Source organism: Miscanthus floridulus, chromosome 6 (assembly GCF_019320115.1).
Source record: "Miscanthus floridulus cultivar M001 chromosome 6, ASM1932011v1, whole genome shotgun sequence".
Lineage (NCBI taxonomy): Eukaryota > Viridiplantae > Streptophyta > Magnoliopsida > Poales > Poaceae > Miscanthus > Miscanthus floridulus.
The window spans coordinates 24,840,878-24,862,565 of NC_089585.1; the positions used below are offsets into that span (position 1 = coordinate 24,840,878).

The following is a 21,688-nucleotide window of genomic DNA, read 5'->3' on the forward strand; positions in this document are numbered from 1 at the left end:
GTCAGAAGCATTTTTCAGTTGTTCTGACGCAACGGCCAGTTGCTCGGTTTTCTTCTACAGCTGTTCGGATGCTGCTGCCATCTGATTCAGATTTCCTCTACAGCTGCTCGGTTGTAGCTGCCAACTGCTTGGACAGAACCCCCTTCTGATGTTCTAGGTCCCGCGAATTGGACTCTGCAAGGTCTCGCTCGCGTCGGGCCCTCTGGATGTTCTTCTCATATAGGTTCATTGCCTCCCGGAGTTTCTTGCTCTCTTCAGCAAGGGGCTCCATCCTCTTTATCAGTTGATGCCACTGCTTGGTTGTACGCGTTATACCCTATGGATGTACAATGCCAGTGATGAACTTCGATCTCCAACACCATTTATTAATATTATAGTTGCAGTACTAACCTCGATTTGAGTCATTACTCTAGCTACCACGGATCTTAGCCTCTTCATCTCCTTGGTGGTGTTTTCTTCCTCGATAACTACCACTTCTTCCCCACGTTTTTGGATAATTCGGACAGACTGGGGTTGAGGTTTGGCTCGCTCGATCTCCTCAACCTCATCTTCTTCCACCATCGCTCGAGGCACCACTAGGGGGCTCTGTGGCTGGACAGCGGTTCTGACCATTCCTAGCGTCGTACGGGCGGTACAATTTGCTCCTCAGCTGTCGTCAGAGTTGCTTCCCTAGCCTCCGGCGCATCAACAGCAGCTGCAGCTTCTGCTCCCAAAGTACCGACGGTTTCAGTTGTAGCCTCGGTCGCTGTCGCCGACACGCCTGTTGTTTGCGCCAATGGTTCGCCATCATCGGGACCGCCGGCAGCGGCAGCTGACCTCTTTTCTGGTTGCCGAGCACTCGGGGACTCTAGGACGGGAGCAGTCAGTGTTGTTTCTACTACGGGTGCGGTCCTCGGCGTTGCTCTGCATAATGTCGGCTTGTCGGTATTCAAAAGAGGTCAAGGAACAACATTACTACTACAAGACAAATATACTCACGGTTTGGTCTTCTAGTTCAACTTCTTGAACCGGCGATACCTGCCTAATCCTCTAGGTGCAGCTATGTGGTCCACCTCAGTGCTCTGCTAGGGAGGTTCCCGCTCTTCTATAGAAGACCGCTAATCCATTTGGTGTTCTAGAGCTCTCTCCACATGCTGCTCCGAGGTTACTCCTGTTTGTTGCTCGAGGACTCCGGTCGTCTGCACCGCTGGGACTTCCGTCGTCGGTTGTGCAGGAATCTCTTTCGCTCTCTGAACGGGGACTTCAGCGTAGAGCGATGGCTCCTTCGTGCTTGACGAATGCGCTATTAGGTCTTCATCATCGTTAGACCACTCCAACACTGCAGTCCTTTGCGGTCGAGTAGCCTGGTCATCACCAAGCGAGATGCCGCCCGGTCTGTAGGAAGTGACGCCCGCCTGTCTTTCTCCTCTTTCGAGTCGGCTCGTCTACCGCTGGCCTTTTCCCATGGATTTTCTCCGATACTGGGGATGCACTATCTGACGAGGTGCTTAGCCCCTCCTCTTTGGGCTGCGGCGGTCGTCGGCTATCTACTCCCGTCAGCCATTCACTCCTCGGTACACCCAAGAAGTATACGGCTCTATCCTGCGAGTGGATCTTTTTATAGGTGAATGAGTCCTAGATGTTTGGAAATGACGACAGATTAAAAGCATCACGAACATAATGCTGAGACGTTTACCTAGGGTGGCTGGTTATTGTAGTTAAAGGGTTTTGAATACCCTAGCATGTTGAATGAGACATGCGAAGTGAACAGCTCTACAGCTCACTCTTCGATAACCTCCTTCAATAGCATATCTGGCTTCTCTCAGGTACCAGTTAGTTTTCCCTTTGAATTCAAAGGCAGGATGGGCTCTCTCCTTGCAGGGTTGAACGCGGTGCGATATAAAACTCACTGCTACTAATCCGCCGTCGATTTTCACACACTGGATTAAGTCAAGAAGCTCTTTCACTTGGTCCATATCAGCGTTTCTTGGCATCTCCGACCAGCTCTTTTGGTTCTCCTAGGATGTGATCAGGGTCACAGCGGATGGCTAGGTTAGTCTGCCTTATGTAGAACCACCTTGTGTTCCAGTTTTTCAATGATGTGTTCAGTGGCACAGTAAGATATTCACCTGTCATTCCTGTCACGCAGTTGAAGGTATACTCCGCCGACCACCTTGGAACCACCACCGCCTCTATTCTTTAGCCAGAATAGATAACGGAAAATGTTGAAGTGGGGAAGGATACCAAGGAATGCCTCATAGAAGTGGATAAAGATAGAGATGTGAAGAATGGTATTTGGGTGGAGATTGCACAAACTGACTACCCATAGCTCTAACAAATCCCTAAGGAATGGATGAACAGGGAATCCCAACCCACGCCAAAAGTAATCTTCAAATACCACAACTTCGTCGGTATGAGGTGTTGGAATGGGCTCACCGAGGGCCGGCTGCCATCCAGTGGTCACGCGATCAGGAAGAACGCCTGCCTCAACCAATCTGTTCAGCTCCGCCTCTCCAGTGTGTGACAGCACCCACTCTTCATCCCTCCGGGCCTCGGTGCCCGCTTTCTTTGGGCTCGTCTTCTTCGATTTCATAGCTCCCTTCTTCGACGCCATCCTTCATATTCTGATTAGGGTTTGGTGGCGGAGGCAGATGTGCCTGTGAATCTAGAAATGCGGGAGTATTGGAGAAAGATGAAATGGCAAGGGTGGGAGTGGGGACTGCGGTGGCGCAGTTATAAAGCACTTTCCCCACCCTTTTTTGCATCCGAGGGTTTTTGGGAAACCGTTCCCGTGATCTGCGTTGCTTCGAATTCTCCAACGTGTTTTAATGGGCCGCAACCTGGGCTTTCACGCAACCATAGCCCACGTCATTCATTTATCGCTGCCGTTTGTTGTTACTCACCGAATAACCACCAATTTCTCTGCAATTCATCGAGGCTTAGTAACCATTACTGTACAGCCGTTACTTCAATTTTTTCGCCACGGTTTGATTGCTTCGGTATATCCGCTTGCGTCTCGGGGACTGGCTGACTGCTCGGCTGGTCGTATGTTATTTCTTCTACTTTAGGACCCTGGCACCACAGTCACTACGTCACCTACTGTCAGGCTCGGGGACTAAGTGGGCACACTTCACCTTGCGGTGAATGTGTTTCGTTTTGTTTTCGGAGCTACGCCCGAGGACTGGCTGACTGCTTAGCTGGTCGTCTGTTATTTCTTCTACTTTGGACCCTGGCACCACATGACTACGCCATCTACTGTTAGGCTTAGGGACTAAGTGGGCACACTTCACCTTGTGGTGAATGTGCTTGATTTTTCTGGAAGACTCCGTTACTCTGGAAACTGAAGAAGATTGTCTCCTTTCCTCGTGGTCGGACTCTAAGTGGGCACACTTGGGCCACTAAGAGGAAATTTACAATTCTAGACTTGAGCTCCTTACACCCTTATGGCAAGCCATGCTTGGGGCATGCTGCTTGGCGATGGTCCACGCTGCTCAGCTATGATGCACGCTGCTCGCCAACTGCTCATAGCTGCTCGGTGACTCATCATGGTAGTCGGACCATGAGTTGGACTGCTCGGCTTTGGTTCGCACCTGCTCGGACAAGCTCAAGACGACGTTGCACAACGGGTACAAGGCGCTCGGGGACTAGCTGTGGGGGGTATGACCCCTGGATACCCATGGCAGACCACATGGGCTGCGCCCCTAGGGGTGTCCCAGCCCACAAGAAGAAGCCTTGCGAGGCACGACTCTGCTCGGCGCCTTCCGCAAGACATCGGGAAGATATCCTGAAGATACTACGAGATCTGTTAGGATATGTATGATCCCAAGATTCCTATAATCAGTTATTACTTTCCGATTATCTCTTAGATCTAACCGACTTATAACCCTGCCTCCCGGACTATATAAGGCGGGCAGGGACCCCCTATAAAATCACGGCATATCATACGATAGCTAATACAAACCAATAGACCACAGGAGTAAGGTATTACGTCATACTAACTGGCCTGAACCTGTCTAACTCGTGTGTCTCTGTTGCCTTCTTGTTCTTGATCTCGCGCTCCTCTACCGATCAATCTACCTTCGTGGAATACCCCTCGAAAGACTGCCGGCGATATTCTGTCGACAGTCGGCACCGCTACAAGACCTATCGACTCTGATACCACTTGTTGGGCTCGGGATCTCCCGCACGGGTGAGCCGACCTGCTCACCGGTGTTCTCACACAAACACACTACGGCTAGGAGGTAGAAGAAGGAGGGAGAACAGAGCGCGCGCGCGCACACAGCACAAGCACCAGCGTTGGCCTGAGATCTGCAGAGGAGATGACAAAATTGAACTCTCTCTCTCTTCACTGAGTTGCTGTGGGAAGCTATATATACAACTCTACCCATCTAATCCTAGTACACAGACATGTCAGGCTGCCATGCTGCTACAGTGACTAGATGTGACAACAGGGCTGACTTTAACACCTGCCCCTGCTGTGGCTACAGTGCGGCAGGGGAGCCTTTCGGCGCCTGCCCCTGCCGCGGCTACAGTGCAGCAGTAGGGGAGGCCTTTCGGCACCTGCCCCTGCAACGCGTACAGAGGGAGAGCAGCAGATTACTTTACAGTTCTGACTGATTCATGGTTCTCATCAACCACTCTAGATAGATTCCCTAACAACTGTTGTTGTACTCATGTATGTAACTCTTGTTCGCAGGTCTAGAAAACACAGTTGTTTCACCAGAGATAAATCGTTCTCATCATCTTCTTTTTGCTGAATTATTGATGGTTTCCTGAGTTATCTGCTTGAAGCCATACCAGCGGTAATTTCCTTTGGGCTAGGAAATTAGGAATTGCAACATCTGCCGCTACTCGTACCCAGAGTAATACAGAGGATTATGATGTCAGACAGTAATTTCATCTGGATTGACATGATATGGACCTCGTCTTCTCTGTAATACGGTTCAGTTTGTGTTATACTGTCATATATGTCGCACTCTGTTATTTGACAACCGACAACATTTTGAATCACGTATGTGTGCTGCTGGTTTCATCGTAATCAGGGTGATTCATGATTCTAGCCTGCTGTCCCACTTGATTAGAGCTCATCTTACTGTCAGCAATCGCAATTAGGGACGCAAGTGGATATATCCTAATGTCATGAACTTGTTCAATCCAGGAATGATGTTAGTGCCATGAATTTGCATTGTTGTGTTGGTCAGAGATGCTGTGGAAATGATATTAAAAGCGAATGAAGACCAAAAGTTGCCGATGATCATTGCAATGTGGTTCCTCTGGAATGAAAGAAATCTGATTAGAGAAGAAGGGTGAAGGCGGGGAGCTGAATTCCTTGTCCGTTGCATCAGGTCATATGCTAATGAAAACACTGCAGTGGTGGACGACAATACCATGACAGGGAACAGTATGCCGCGACCAAAAGAGCTGTGGAGAAAACCACCCTGGGGTTTCTTAAAACTTAATTGGGATGCATCGTCCTTGCCAAGCTCACTCTCAGGCAGCTGGGGATTTTTGGTCCGAGACAGTGAAGGGGATGTGGTTGTCTCTAGAAGAGGAAAGATAGATCATCTCCTAAATGCTTTTAAGGCTGAACTCATTGCTTGTCTACATGGGATTCAGTCAGCTGTTGATTTGGGGATTGGCCGGCTTATTGTTGAGACTGATGCGAAGATGGTGGTTCAGGCGATTACCACCAATGAGTATGATGACGCGGCTATAGGTGTTTTGATCATCACTGAGATAATGTCTTTAGTGTCCTCCGCTTTGATTAGTTTTGAGTGTTCTTTCAAGAGCCGGGTGTGTAACAGAGCTGCTCATGAGCTGGCTGCGCTGGGTCATTTGTGTAATCAGGGTGAGGAGCAAACTGCTAGCTCCATTCCTGAATTTGTTCATGTTATTGTCGCTAACGATTTGTTAGCCGTTGAGTAATGAAATTACACCTAGTTTCAAAAAAAAACTTGCATTGTTCAGTCCAGGAATGATTGGAAATCTTGATGCATATCACGCCACATTCTTTGCCGCTTTACGGGCTATAATATTGGGTTTTATAGTTGAAGGAACCATGTAGTCAACCTTTGATACATTAGAGGGGTTATGTTAGAGGAACTATGGGTGTGTTTGGTTTAAGGAATGAGGTAGTCCATCATCTTCTTACTCCTCACTTTTTGTATTTGGTTTATGGAATGGAATGAGTTGATCCATCACCACCTCATTCCTTACAAGCTAATAGTTAGTAATACATGAGGATGAGTTGATTCCACCAAAATTCATGGGATGAACTCATGATGCATCACCTCATAAAGCATGGGGTGCTCCACAAACCAAACACACCATATGTAGTCAAACTTTGATTGTTGACTTACCTTCGATATGTTAAGAGGGGCTTGAGGAATGAGTTGATTCCATCAAAATTCATGGGATGAACTCACGATGCATCACCTCATGAAGCATGGGGTGCTCCACAAACCAAACACACCATAAGTAGTCAAACTTTGATTGCTGACTCACCTTCGATATGTTAGAGAGGCTATGTTAGAGGGAGTGAAATAGACAATTGCCAATAATTAGGGGGTGAAGTAGACTTTTTCATTACCACAATGTGCTCAGTCAAATGATGTTGCTGAGTTTGGACATGTATGGTGCAACCCATGATGACATTCACTATGCCCTTTTAAGACGATAAACTAGAATTATTTGAGATCCTAGCGGCGAAAATAGGATATGAATTATAGGTACAGAAAACTTAATATTACAGCTAAGACAAGAATTTGGTGAGAGACTTGTGCAATGTGAAAGAATTGATGCATGTAGAAAAACTCGTGCAACTGGAGCAGGATTTGAGCTGCAGTTACAAAACATAACTGTCAAATAGAAACTGCTTGCTCAACACAAACACATGCATTAAAAAAACACCAACATATGATCATTATTGTTTAGAACACTGACACATGATCAGCATGTATCTGCAAGACTACATGGGATTGCAAACACTACACTGCTTCCAGTCACATATACTGACTGTAGAATTCAGTAAAGAGCCGCGGTTTGTAAATTGTTCTGCAGGAAAAACACATTCTTTTATATCTACATTTTACAGAAGCTCAAGTTGCAGCAACCGACAATAATTTAGGCATTCCGTTACCTTGTTTGGATGCCTATAATTTAGGCATTCAGTGGTAAACACCTAGACCCCAGAGCTAGATCAATCTGTCTTTAGGCATTTGCAGAAGCCGGCGAGCATAATTTAGCACCATTTGCAATGGCGCACAAGATTCCAGGTAAAGATTGAGCAATACACGAAGTTGTTCACTTCACCGGAGATTCATCGCCCGCAAGAAATCCTCCATCGCCTTCCTCGACGACCCGCTCCCCTCCTTCCAGGACACCTCCATCACCTCCTTGATCTCCCTCAACTGCCGCCGCATCTCTGCGGCCTTCGCCGTCTGACCCATCACCGTCTCCACCACGTCGAAAAGCGCAGCCCTGCTTACGACAGTGTCCTCCACGTCCCCCCTCGCCACTTCCACGCACACACCCCACTCCTCTTTAAGCATATTGGCGTTGTAGAACTGCTCGCTGGAGAGCGGCCAGCCTATGATCGGCACGCCATGCGTCACACTCTCCAACACCGAGTTCCACCCGCAGTGGCTCAGGAAGGCGCCCGTCGAGGCGTGCGCCAGGATCCTCACCTGCGGTGCCCACCCGCGTACCAGGAGTCCTCTGTTGCTCGTGCGCGCCCTCTCCTCGAACCCGTCCGGCAGCCACTGGTCGGCCCGGAAGTCGCCCTTGATGTCGTGTCCGACCGGCGGCCTGACAGCCCAGATGAACGGCCGGCCGGCTGACTCTAAGGCCAATGCCAGCTCCGTCATGTGCTCTGCTCGTATAGAGTTCTGGGAGCCGAATGAGATGTACAGCACCGACGATGGCGAGTGGCAGTCCAGGAAGCTCACGACGGCGGCCTCGGCCTCCGGCGAGGTTGGTAGGCTGGTGGCGCGCACGAGAGGGCCGATGGGGCAGACCGGGATCTTGAGGGTGCGCCGCAGCATGGCTAGACCATTGGGCTCGAACTCCTCCACGGTGTTGATGAGCACCGCGTCCGTCTCATAGCCGAGAGGGATCTGCCGGCCGAAGAATCTAGCGCCGCGGTCGCTGACGGCGGGCGGGCCCAATGCGTGCTTGGTGACCTGCGAGCGGTGGATTATAACCTCGGGGTACTCGGGCAGGTGGACGCGGCCGGTGGCCGGGTCGGGCCGGACGGGCAGGTGGCTACAGAGCGAGTGCAGGACGGCGGTACCGTACGCGCCGCAGGAGGCGAAGAAGGCGTGCGCGCACCCGCGGCGCCGGGACGCGGTCACCGTCCACGCCGTCAACGGGTCGGAGACGACGAAGACGTCGCGGCCACTGCCGCCGGCCGCGGCGACGGCGGCGGAGAGGTAGTCGTCGAACGCGGCCTCGAGCGCCTCGAACGCCTCGATGAGGTCGAAGATGGCCATGGGCTGTATGGCGTCGGAGGATTCGCAGTCCGGAGGCAGGCCGTGGTCCGCCGGGGTGAAGGGCAGCACGTGGAAGCCGAGGAACGACGAGTTGGAGTTGGAGCACGCGGTAGTCCGGAGGGCGGCAACGTTGCGCGGGGTGGAGACGAGGGTGATGGCGGCGTCGGGGAGAGCGCCGTGTAGGAGGCCGGCGACGGATACGAACGCGGAGAGGTGGCCCTGACCGGGGAACGGGAACAGCACAACATGCTTGGCGGCGGCGGCCATCATTGGGAGCAGCTAGCTAACTTGTTGGCTTGAGCTCCCGCAATGTTGAAAGAAGCGATGCTCCGTGCTAATATGTCACAGTGCATATAAATCGATTTCAGACTTTATTAGGCTGCTAAAATGTCACAGTACGTATAAATCGATTTCTGCTGCTAAAATGTCACAGTACATATAAATCGATTTCAGACTTTATTAGGCTGCTAAAATGTCACAGTACGTATAAATCGATTTCAGACTTTATTACGCTGCTAAAATGTCACAGTACGTATAAATCGATTTCAGACTTTATTACGCTGCTAAAATGTCACAGTACGTATAAATCGATTTCAGACTTTATTAGGCTGGAAAGAAAATGTTTAGTCATCGTTTCATAGAATCCACAATCTAAATGGAAAAATTTCAAAAATGCTATACATCACCTATGTGTTTTTTATTTTGTTGGCACACGAATTTTTTGTCCGCTAGATAAAGAATCGATGTCTGGTCACACCCATTTGTCTTGTGACGCTGATTTGCCGGACCCACTCTGAGTGTTACTGTTTCAAATGGGGAATCGCGCATGTCCGTTTCTAGCTGTCTCATCTCCCCATTGTCTTCTCCCCTCCGACGCTCTCCTGCCCAGAGAGGCGATTCGAGAGGCAACCTCGCCGCTCCGCCGCGCCCCATCTCTGTGCGTCGCCTCCTCCTCACTGATTCGGTTGCTCGGTGTCGTCTACCATTGACAGAGCTCGGGAGGTACTTGTGTGTTCGGCGCTTGCTCCCCTTGTTTGTGTTGGCGTCGCGGCGATTCGAGAGAACACCTCGCCGCCCCGTCTCTATGCGTGGCCTCCCTCTCACCGAATCGGTTGCTCGCTCCTCGTCTGCCATTGCTAGAGGTCTGGAGGTACCTGCGTTCGCCGCTTTGCTCCCTTGATATGAAGTTTGTTGCTCTATTTAGCTGTTGTTGTGTAGATCTCTGTTCCTCATCTGTTCCCTGAGGTCTAGCGACAGCACGTCGGTGTCTAGCGTGGCTTCCAGCCGTGTCGGGAGGCAGGCGACGACCTCCTGTACCTGCTCCGCCGCCGACATGTTGGGCTTTGTGAGCCGCACCTTGTGCTCCGGGGTGTCTGAAACAACAACAGTGCTTAACCTAGAATAGGAACCAGCTATTTGTTAGCTGCATCCACCAATTACAGATTGATTTGAACTCTCCTCTTCTGCAACTCCAACCCAATGAGATGCAGCAGCAGCAGACTCTGCTTGTTGTTTTTGGTAGGACCGATGGACGACATATACACTACTTTTGGCCTTTCTATTTCTTTGTGTTTGGGCAACCAATAGAACCTAGGAACGGGCATCCTTGTTGGTATATCTGAAATCAGATTCTCTATTTTCAGGCAGCGGGGCAACTCTATGGCGATCGCGTTTCTCTTGTGTGTTTGTGTCTATGTCAGTGTCACCACGGTTTGCTTGCTTGTAAATCCCAATTGATGCACATTATTTGCTTAAGCTGCAGTAGCCACTAGCCATCATGCCAAATTGAGCTCGGCCCCTCCCGCAACAATGTCATTGATGAAGCATTTTTTATTTTACCCTATACTACTTGCGTATAGCCTCATACTAGTTTCCAGCATTCCTCTTTATATCTCTGTTTCTGTACTCAAGCCTCAATTGAACCCTCGTCATCTTCAATTATGTCTTGTTAGATCTGCATGAAGATAAACTACACTGCACCTAGGTCAGGTAGCCTTTTTAAATCCATGTGTAATTATCTGCTCTGTACAATTATTCAATCAATAATATTTATGGCTTGCAGGAAGCTAAATAGATTGCATTTTGAAGTTGCTTTGTATGAATATGCATGGTTGACTAGATAGCTTATTAGTACACGATTGTCTGCTAGCTAGCTTACTAGTACTACCCCTTGTGAGAATTTTATGGTACTCTGAGAAGTAAGCTTCTGAATTAGCACATGATTGTCTGAAGCTCGAGTTATTCTTGCAGGAAGCTAGATATATAACAAGCTGTGAGTTTTTTTCTTCTAAAAATTAAATACTGTACTTCTCATGATCTGGAAGTATCTCAAATAGATGTGCTTGTGAGTTATAGCTCATTGAATTTGATGTTACAGATATAGTATCCAGTGATGAGGCTATCTGATTTGTGATCCCCACCTTCCTCGTTGTACCTGATGTTCAATTTGTTTGGGAGCTTGATTGTTGCACCTCCCTCACTCTATACAGATAAAGGTGTGGGGGGGGGGGGGGGGAGGAACCGCTACTACTCATAGTTGTGCTTGCTTGCTGTAAAAAGGTGAACTGAACTGAATAAGAAATTTAGCCAAATTGTACAATTTAGAACTTTTATGCTTATTTTTCCATTCTGGTACGTTAACGTGCAGTGCTCAAACTGGGATCTTGATCAAGCAAAGAATTGATTTGCATGTTTTTTTAATGCAATGGTAGGAGCCCTGCCTTCCAATTAAGAAGAGAGCAAATAAAGTTAATTACAGGAGTGCTAAAATGTACATGTTCTTTGCATAATTTTAATTTTCAACATCAAAGAAATCTGTCCAAAATTCAGAATGCTTGCGTGCTTTCTCTTTTGTGGAAAAGGAAAATAGAGATGTAAGTACAATGTTAATTATATATAGTTCTCGGCCAGCAGTTGTTGCTGCTGTAGTGCTTAGAGTTGGGCTCTCGTGTGTGCTCTGTTCATGTGATGTGCAGTATGCGTGTGCTCTTGGGTGAGTTCTCTAGGGCGTGAAGTTTTCTTATCAGCATTTACTTAAATTTATAACTTGGTGCAAAGTTTCTTTAATTTCTTCTGGTGACGGAGCCTATTCGGTTTTAAGTTTGCATTCCAATGTTTTTCTTAAACTCTTGTTCTTCTTATGATTCTATTCTATTGCACTTGAATTTATGTGTGTCATTATCTTTGAATAATATATAGGTGTCAGGTTATTTGATTTAGATTATGTTCAAGAAGGTGGAGTGATTGAGATGGTAGTGTTTCAATTGTAATCTCCATAGTGGTGGTCAGCAAATGGTGCTTGCTTGTGTTGCTAGGGTCATCTGAGTTGTTCTCGGTCTGTAGGTCTGGCTGTGCATGCAGTGATTTGTCTATTACATACTACTTAATTACTAATAAAGCTTTGATCCTGTTATCATGATATGGGGATGCGGCTATGCTTATTCTTTTGTGACTTGAATTTGTTGTCTATTCTACATGATTGGCTCCCTACATTCTAGACATAGAAAGGATTGCTTGGTCCAGCAAGCAATCAGAAACTACACATGATTATTGAACTTCTATAGGTGATGGAAGAACTGAAGCAGGAGCCTGGAGCCCTTATGGTGTATGTAAGTTCCACAACCCTTATGGTATGTTGATGATAGCTGAACTTTGTGAGTGACTGAATGTGTGTTGTGCCAATGAAAACACTGGGCCTTACCCCTTTTTTCTTATTTTTTATTTAGCGGGAGACATTACTGAAGTTCTTCCCTATGGCTACTTATCAGAATCTTACACTTCAATGTCTAACAGAGGTAAAGGACACCTATAATTGATTGATTTTAATTGATGTATGGGAAAATAATATCTTTTTGCCCAGTGTTTGGGAATTATGATAAGTTACACTAGTAACAAGCCTCACGCTTCTGCATTCGTATGTTTTTGACGGATCAAGCTGTTGTTGAATTCTTTCTGATATATGTAGCTACATTGCAAGTTACAACACTTCAGTTTGGTGCTTTTTATAACATGCAGTATGTGAAGATGGTTGCAGGTAATTTTAGAGACATTTACGATATTTCTTCTGTGCAAGTAGTTCATTTGTCCACATATTTAATTTCTTAAAGTTTTCATTCCTAGTGCATATAGGCTATTCTTCCTCCTCACAAAATTCTAGATGCATATGCTAATAGTTCGACTGAAGAGCAGGTACACCCGAAAATATATTATCTTGTGGTATATTTATAGGAGTCCATGGTTCGTTCTCTCATTCCAGCCATTAATTTTGTATTTTACTCGGTCCGCATGCTATTTCCAGTAGACTGAGTAGAAGCCAGAAGGTGATTTCTTCTCGTCGTTGTGGGCCAATGATTGTACCGGCAAGCTCCCCTATTCCTAACCCCAACGCCAAAGGAGCTCTCTCAACAGAGATCCATTAAGCCTCTCTGATTTGTGATTTGTCCCCCATTCTTCCTTGTTGTACCTGTGTTCTTCATATTCCTGTAGTCGATACCCTTTCCTAATGTTCGATTTGCTCTATGGGTCGGGTATTTTCCTTGTGTAACACCCTAAAAAATTCAATTTTGAAAATAGGTTTAAAATGATTAATTTATGAATTTTTGTGCACATGAAATATAAGAAAAAGAATATTTTTCTTTAAATTAAAATTTATCATAAGGAGTAGCAACATGGATGTGCATACATGTTGGTGCATTTGCTTTATTGCAATGAGTGGTTGAATCCAAAATTCAAAATGAATTCAAAATGCTTTTGAAAATGAATTTCAAAATGGATTTGAAATAAAAGAAAAGAAAATTAGAAAATAAAAGAATTTAAAAGGTTGTAAAATTTTTTTTGGAAAACTTACCAAAATTGCTCATTTTTATTTGAATTGGAAACTGTATTTTAAACCATATTCAAATTCAATTTGGTATATATTTGAAATTGTTTTTAAAATAGGAAAATGGAAAACCTCTCTCCTCTCAATCTGGCCCAGTAGCCCAGCACATCTCTCTCTCACTCTCTCTCCTCTCCCGTAGCCTGCTCCCTTTCCAGTGAGCCCACCCTGTCAGCTGGCCCAATGCTCTCTCCTCCTTCCCTTCACTCGTGGCCTAGTGCGCCATCACGGCCCAGCACCACGCGGACGTGCCCCGCCTCCTCACCGTGCGCAGTCGCTGACTGGTGGGACCCACCTGTCGGTCGTCTCCTACCTCACGCCGTCCTCTACCTCGCGTACCCGAAGCGGACCCCGCCGCCGTAGGACTCCACCTTTGCCCCGTGACGCCGGTTGCCGTGTTCCCCATGTCGCTTCCCCGGCCATAAATAGTGCCCGCTGAAGGGGACTGTGACGCCTAAGAGGGGGGTGAATTAGGCAACTTAAAAAATCTACTTCAAAACTAAGGCCTCTTTTTCTAACCCTAGCAAAACCTATGCAATAGATAAACTATCTAGATGTGCAGCTATGGTTTTACTAGTGTGTTGCTATCTCTACCGCTAACGTAGTAAAGTAATCAATGTAAATGCGGAAGCTAAAGAGCAAGGTAGAGATATGCAAACTCTCGTCGATGACTCTGGTATTTTTACCGAGGTATCGAGAAGCGCACAGGCTTCCCCCTAGTCCTCGTTGGAGCTCCTCGCAAGAAATCCCTCGCAAGGGCCAAGCTCCTGGTCGGGTAACTTCGTGGATAGCCTCGGGCCTTCCCCATGCGTAAGTGGGTCTCCGACGTGCCTTCCAGCAAGCCTCTTCCAGATGCTCCCCACCGTCTTCACTATCAAGCTTCTGGCTGAAACGCCACGGGCCTTGTTCCCTCCGGTACACGGTGGCGGTCACACCACAAACGCGGTTGGTGTGATCTCGCAAGACTTCAAGCCCCTCCGATGTACAACAATGGTGCTCACAAGCACTGAGTAATAAGAGGTATGTAAACCTCACCAAACACTAGGCCTAAACCTAGAGCAAGCGCATGAGCGATGGTCTAATCAACCTAAGCACTTCGCAAAGCACCTACGCTAATCACCTAATGAATCACTAAGCTCTATGCAAGTGGAGATCACTAAAATGGTGTATCAACACCCTTGGTATGTTTCATCAGCTCCACACTTCTCAAATGGACGGTTGGGGGTTGTATTTATAAGCCCCACTAAGAAAGTAGCCGTTGGGGTCGAACTCTCGCAATTCTGCTACTCACCGGACGCTGAATCGTCCAGACCGGACGCTGAATCGTCCTGACCGGACGCGTTCGGTCATCCCGGTCGTTGAGCCAGCAATGTGCTGATCAGACGCTGGCCAACGTCCGATCGCCTGCCATCGGACGCGTTCGGTCGTAGATTTTCCACTCTGGAACCTTACTATACTTGATCGGACGCTGCTGTCCTGCGTTCGGTCGGTTGCCGCCACCGTTCGATCCAGCGTCCGGTTTAGCGTTCGGTCACCACAGTGAGCTCATTTCTTCACGATCTTGCGTACGGCTTGGTTCTAATCTTCATGCTTTGGACTTTGCTTGATATCTTGGGTCTTCTCTTGTGCTTCTAAGGTCTTTCTTGAGGTGTTGATCATCGGATCATCACGTCGCCTTCGTCCAAGTTACGTCTTGCACCCTATTGAACTACAAAACAAACACTTGCAAATTCATTAGTCCAATTTGGTTGTGTTGGTCATCAAACACCAAAATCCAAAGTAAATGGGCCAAGGGTCCATTATCCTTACAATCTCCCCATTTTTGGTGATTGATGCCAACACGACCAAAACAAGCAAATAATAAGAATTTGGAAGTTAAAAACTACCTACTTGCTACGATGCAGTGCAAGGGGCAAGGTTATGTGATGTTGAAAGATGCTTCTTTGTAAAACTAAATGATACTACATAAAACTTATCTTGCCTTTGCAAATGTCTCCATGTGACATTATGGATTTAAGCCTTACTTCCTACAAATTTTCCCAATACATAGGCAATCCATAATCCACTATCCTTCCTTTTTCGGACCATTACACCTTATATTAATGCTTGCCTTTGGTCCTCTAAATTCTCCCCCTTTGGAATCTGGCACAAGAGAGGGTCAAACTTTGTGATCCTTTGAATTTAGAATGGAATAGGTCACTAAATTTGACTCTCACATTATATAGATTAAGCTCCCCCTAAATATATGCATACATATGATAGAAAGCAAAGTATATGCATAATTGGCACATTATTGCACAAGGAAATTTAATCTATATAATGCATGGAGAAAGCATATAAATGTTAAAATGAAATCAACATGATGATATTGGTTTAGAAATACCACATGTGGAAACCAAATTGATTTCTATCACTTGCAATAGGTGGTGGATATTTGAAGTATGATGCTTAGCTCCGAGGACTCCATTTTCCTTGCAATGAGACTACTACACACATGATAAGCTTGAAAAGATGTTAGTCTCAAGGCATCCAACTTGTAGAGTAATCCTCCCCCTAAATTTGTGCACACAAGTGTAGAATACTTTGTAGAAATCATACACATTGATTTTAGAATAAAAAATACCACTTGAAAGATGACATCTCATGAATGTGAGAATCATTTTCAAAATAGATATTTAGGAGAGATTATCTACAATTTGGACTTTGGCACATATTAGATGAACAATAGTAAGACAAGCTATGTGTCGTGCTCCTAAACAATTTTAAACCATGTAGGTTTGCTCCAAGGGTTAAAAAAAGAGACCGAGCAAGCCTACCATAAGATATACCTAGTGTATGCACGACAAAAGATATAAGCATGCAAATGCAAACCTAGGCATGAAGAGTAACTAGATGCTTAAGATATCAATTTGTAAGAAATACCAATTGAAAGATGTACCAATTAAAAAGTAATAACATCTAGTTACCTAACGTGGGAAGGGGAATTTGGGTCCATAGTATTCACTAACCCACTTGGCAATGATTTTGTCCATCATGATGCACCCCATGAAATGCACCCATACTTTGCCAAGTCTCCAAATTGCCCGAAGTCCATCGAACTTCTCACTTTCCTTTTGGGATTCAAATCTTCTTGGTGCTCTTCATGTTGGAAATAATTTCCTTTGGCACCCAAAAGCGTTTGACCCCATTGTTGGCTTGCTTGTTCACATTGATAGCCACCACCTTGCTATTTTTCTTCTTCTTCAAGAGATAAGGTGTGGATGCCTTCTTGTCCACCTTGTTGGTGTAGGTGTTGGAGAGCTTGCTTGTTTGCTTTTTCTCCTTCTTTGCTCCTTCCCCATTCTTCACCTTGCACTCATAGGACTTGTGACCTTCCTTGTGGCACACGTAACAAACCACGGTTTGTCCTTTATCAAGCTTCTTCACTCCCTTGACGATGTTATCTTGATGAAGTTGGGTTTGCTTCGCCTTGCCTTTCACTTGAGTCAAGTCCTTGGTGAGGCGAGCTACTTCTTGCTTGAGTTGCTCATTCTCCTTTGTAACCTCTTGTGTGCATATATCTACAACAACTTTCTCAACACAAACTTGGTTGCATAAAGGTGAGTCTAAACATAAATCATTACAAGAAGTAGAGGCATCCTTTTTGGACATGTTAAAGATAGAACTTTTCTTTTTAGATGCCTTAGTGGGGGTTGTGCTAACGGCTTCAGGATTAGCAACTTTATTAGTTAGCTCATCACAATGTTTGCACATGGTTTCCATTTTAGCAAGCAAACTATTATATACTTCTTGTGAGCTAGCTAACTTTTCTTTTAATTATTCATTTTTCTTTACAAGTTGCTCATCATTGATTGTGCATGCATTTGTTGTTGCACTAGCCTCAAGTTTCTCAATTTTAGTAGATAGTTCAACATTGAGATTAGCAAAGTTCTCATATTATTCAAGCAAGGTTTTGTATGCTTTTCGTGAACTATCTAGCTTTTCTTTTAAACTTTTGAGCTTCTTTTGTTGACTAGTGCAAGCTTTAACATAATTAAGATTTTCTTGCACAAGTTCATGATAAGAAGGCATATCATCATCACTATCACTCTCACTAGAGGAAGAGCTTTCGTTACCTCATGCCATAAGGCACACATGAGAAGAGCTTGATGATGAGTGCATGCTGCCTCGCCTCTTGTGATGGGGTTCTTCTTCACTTGAAGAATCATCCCATGACCTTATTGATGTGAGAGCTTGATACTTGCACGCCTTCTTCTTTGTCTTGGGTGTGGGCTTGTTTGGACAAACTTCTACAAAGTGCTCCAACTCGCCGCATCCATAGCATCCTCTCTTTTTTTGCTCATTTCTTTGATTTGTGAAAATGAAATCTTTGATTTGGATGGGCACACCCTTGACATTTAGCCTTTGGATCATCTTCTCCACCTTGTTGATAAGTTTGATTGATTCTTCATCAAGGTCGGAGGTGGAGGAGGAAGATTGATCATCATCACTTGGATCTTCATCATCATCATCATCATCATCGTCATCTTCACTTGAGGAGCTTGAGCTTGAGCTTGTCTCAACTTGTTTGCCCTTCATTTTCTTTTTCTCGCTACATGCGAGAGCTTTGCCTTTGCTTGATGAAGTGGCTTCTTCTTGACTCATCTTATGTGACATTTCAAATGCCATTAGCTTGCCAATTACAATGCCCGAGGTCATGGTGCTCAAGTTCTCCATGTTGTGAAGGATGGTGATGATGCTTGCATATTTCTTTTGTGGTAACACGGAGATGATCTTCCTTACGATGTCCGCATCATCTAGCTTTATTAATCCTATTGAATGGAGCCCATTGATAATTAGATTCAAACGAGAATACATGTCACGAACAAGCTCATCATCATTCATTATAAAGGAATCATAATTTTATTTAGCTAGACTAATGTTTTTGCTCACGGACATTACTTGTGCCATCATAGAGCTCTTGGAGTTTTAACCAAATTTCATGTACCGTATTTAAAGTGAACACTTGGTTAAACACATCCATGTTAAATGATTCAAACAAGCAATTTTTTGCTCTAGCATTGAAATGTATTTCTTTTTCATCACTCTTTGTGGGGTTTTCTGGATTCTTAATGGATTTCATCTCGTCACGAGTGACTCTCCATACACCCAAATCAACTGCCTCAAGATGGTAAGCTATTCTAGCTTTATAGTATGGGAAGTTAGTGCCATCAAAGTGCGAAGGCCTAGCGGTATCCATCCCAACCACTCTAAATGGTGTCGGCTCAATGGTGGTTAAGCCAAAGGTCCAAATTGAGCCAACCGGCTTTGATACCGATTGAAGAGGACCGTGACGCCTAAGAGGGGGGGTGAATTAGGCAACTTAAAAAATCTACTTCAAAACTAAGGCCTCTTTTTCTAACCCTAGCAAAACCTATGCAATAGATAAACTATCTAGATATGCAGCTATGGTTTTGCTAGTGTATTGATATCTCTACCGCTAACGTAGTAAAGTAATCAATATAAATGCGGAAGCTAAAGAGCAAGGTAGAGATATGCAAACTCCCATCGACGACTCCGATATTTTTACCGAGGTATCGAGAAGCGCTCAAGCTTCCCCTAGTCCTCGTTAGAGCCCTTCGCAAGAAATCCCTCGCAAGGGCCAAGCTCCCGGTTGGGTAACTTCGTGGATAGCCTCGGGCCTTCCCCATGCGCAAGTGGGTCTCCGACGTGCCTTTCGGCAAGCCTCTCCTAGATGCTCCTCGCCATCTTCACTATCAAGCTTCCAGCCAAAACGCCATGGGCCGTGTTCCCTCCGGTACACGGTGGCGGCCACACCACAAACGCGGTTGGTGTGATCTCGCAAGACTTCAAGCCCCTCCGATGTACAATAATGGTGCTCACAAGTACCGAGTGGTAAGAGGTATGCAAACCTCACTAAACACTAGGCCTAAACCTAGAGCAAGCGCATGAGCGGTGGTCTAATCAATCTAAGCACTTCGCTAAGCACCTACGCTAATCACCTAATGAATCACTAAGCTCTATGCAAGTGGAGATCACTAAAATGGTGTATCAACACCCTTGGTATGTTTCCTTAGCTCTACACTTCTTAAATGGCCGGTTGGGGATTGTATTTATAAGCCCCACTGAGAAAGTAGCCATTGAGGTCGAACTCCCATAATTCTGCTACTGATCGGACGATGAATCGTCCTGACCGGATGCGTTCGGTCGTCCCGACCGTTGAGCCAGCAATGTGCTGATTGGACGCTGGCCAGTGTCCGGTCGCCTACCACCAGACGCGTTCGATCATAGATTTGCCGCTCTGGAACCTTACTGTACTTGATCAGACGCTGCTTGTCCTACGTCCGATCGGTTGCCGCCAGCGTCTAGTCCAGCGTCCGGTCGCCTGTCTATCGAGCCACTTGCCCAGCGTTCGGTCTAGCGTCCGGTCACCATAGTGAGCTCATTTCTTCGCAATCTTGCGTACGGCTTGATTCCAATCTTCATGCTTTGGACTTTGCTTGATATCTTGGGTCTTCTCTTATGCTTCTAAGGTCTTTCTTGAGGTGTTGATCATCGGATCATCACGTCGCCTTCATCCAAGTTATGTCTTGCACCCTACTGAACTACAGAACAAACACTTGCAAATTCATTAGTCTAATTTGGTTGTGTTGGTCATCAAACACCAAAATCTAAAGTAAATGGGCCAAGGGTCCATTATCCTTACACCCGCTTAGCGCCGTTTTGCCCCGCATAACCCTAGAGCAGCCGCCTCGCTTGCCTAGCTACAACGCCGCCACCGAGCTCGAAGCCCTAGCCGCTGTCGCCGCCGAGCACCGCGCCATCTCCGTCCTCTCCACGCCGCCGAGGATTGCCTGTGGTGAGCTCACCTTGTTTTTCTCTTTCTTCCCGTGCTCTCGGTTCACTCCGCCATGGCCATAGGTCCTTCCCTAAGTACGCCAGTGAGGTCCTCTGCTCTCCGGCCATGGCGCCGCCGTTGGCTCCTTGTGCGTCGGTGACCCCATCCCTCCCTTCGATTCCAACCGTCAGATCCGCAATCAACGGATCAGATTAGAACATACCCTTTTGTCGCCTTTTTGCTAAAGAGACCCCCCGACTTTTACTAAATCAACCCATGGTCTGCTCATCTCCCTCCCTCTTCTAATCCTCACCGTCCAATCTCGATCCGACGGCTCAAATCCAACCGTACCCCTTCGCTGCGATTTTTGCAAAAGAGACCCTCAGTTTTACCTAAATAGAACCCACAGTCCAAGGCGTACTCCCAGAATACGTTTTCCTATTCTGGAAGCGTAGTTTCTTTCTAGTAGATTCAAAATACGTTTTCATCTATTTACAGTTTTACCACTAGTTTTCTTTAGGCCATAACTTCTTCGTTTTAACTCCGATTTGACACGTTTAAGTTGTGTTAGATTCGTAATTGCATAATCTACATGTTCATCCTATTATTAAACATGTTTTTAACTTTTGAAATTCAAGGTTAGATTTATCTATTATTTTATTAAAGGAAATCTTGTTTAATTCATAACTTTTCTGTTATACCTCCGATTAGCGTGCTTTTCGTATCTGTGTGTTCATAGCAATGTGTAAAACATCTTTAAAACCTTTTTACTTACTGTTTATGCTGTTTGATGTACAGTTCTAATTTAGTTCTATTGTTTGCTTCGTGCATGATTGCATGGATGCTTGTGTGGTGCTTTATGATCATGTCCAGTCGGTGAGCTTTACGTGTTGATCAAGAAGGAGTTTCTTTGAAGTTTTGGACTTGAAGAAGAAAAGTATAGCATGGGATCTTCCTTTGTTGTCCTATACACCTTTAATCATTTAATTCATGCTGTATGTTTCTACCTTTATTACCACTAAGGATTTCCTAGTACTTTGTTACCTCGTACCTTATTACCTATGGGGTATTGCATTGGGTAGTATGATGCTAGTGCTCAACTAAGCCATGATCTTATAACTTGACTAATGTTATATGCAATAAACACTAAAAGATACTTTTTAGCAACATAGAACAAGGGGGCCAGAGTATTGGGCTACTATTATAGTTCTATAGATTCCTCTCCCTAAGGACTTATCTGTAAGCGAACATCCGAGACTTACAGTACAGCTATGAGGGCTATATGGCTCTAGCTTTAGTTTAGTATGAGGACCTTTTTTAGCTTGTTAGTGGTTACCTTTATTGACATAAGAATGGCTTACCAAATCGGACATAGTGCGACCTCTGTCTCCTTGTGTATAGGCTACGTGTCATTGTGCCATCGAGAAGGAGGGCTCTACATCTGTTTGCCGAGTGAATCTAATAGCCCTAACTTGTTAGACGAACCTTTGAAAGGCTTCATAGTGA

General features: G+C 45.7%; 2 protein-coding genes across 6 annotated transcripts; one reads left to right on the forward strand and one right to left on the reverse strand.

The window, feature by feature from the left end:
* Nucleotides 1-6,883: 6,883 nt before the first annotated feature.
* On the reverse strand, nucleotides 6,884-8,816 carry LOC136457885 (UDP-glycosyltransferase 92A1-like). The gene is made up of 2 exons (XM_066457895.1): nucleotides 7,118-8,816; nucleotides 6,884-7,032 (listed from the first exon to the last, which is right to left on the reverse strand). Exon 1 carries the CDS (start codon nucleotides 8,736-8,738, stop codon nucleotides 7,287-7,289), a length of 1,452 nt encoding a protein of 483 aa, XP_066313992.1. The 5' UTR covers nucleotides 8,739-8,816; the 3' UTR covers nucleotides 6,884-7,032; nucleotides 7,118-7,286.
* A 513-nt stretch (nucleotides 8,817-9,329) lies between these two features.
* Nucleotides 9,330-21,130, forward strand: LOC136457886 (uncharacterized). Of its 5 annotated transcripts, none has more exons than XR_010759838.1 (5): nucleotides 9,330-9,618; nucleotides 11,966-12,097; nucleotides 12,194-12,262; nucleotides 12,433-12,501; nucleotides 12,597-13,174. XR_010759838.1 is itself a non-coding variant. In XM_066457897.1 (5 exons), the coding sequence occupies exons 1-5, from the start codon at nucleotides 9,553-9,555 to the stop codon at nucleotides 21,094-21,096; spliced, it is 303 nt and encodes a 100-aa protein (XP_066313994.1). In that variant the 5' UTR covers nucleotides 9,330-9,552; the 3' UTR covers nucleotides 21,097-21,130. The 5 variants fall into 5 exon arrangements, 2 of the variants coding, with proteins under 2 accessions (XP_066313994.1, XP_066313993.1); XR_010759839.1 differs by having other exon boundaries at nucleotides 12,032-12,076; XM_066457897.1 differs by lacking the exon at nucleotides 12,597-13,174 and adding an exon at nucleotides 21,056-21,130 and having other exon boundaries at nucleotides 9,330-9,610; nucleotides 12,032-12,097.
* The last annotated feature ends 558 nt before the right edge of the window (nucleotides 21,131-21,688 follow it).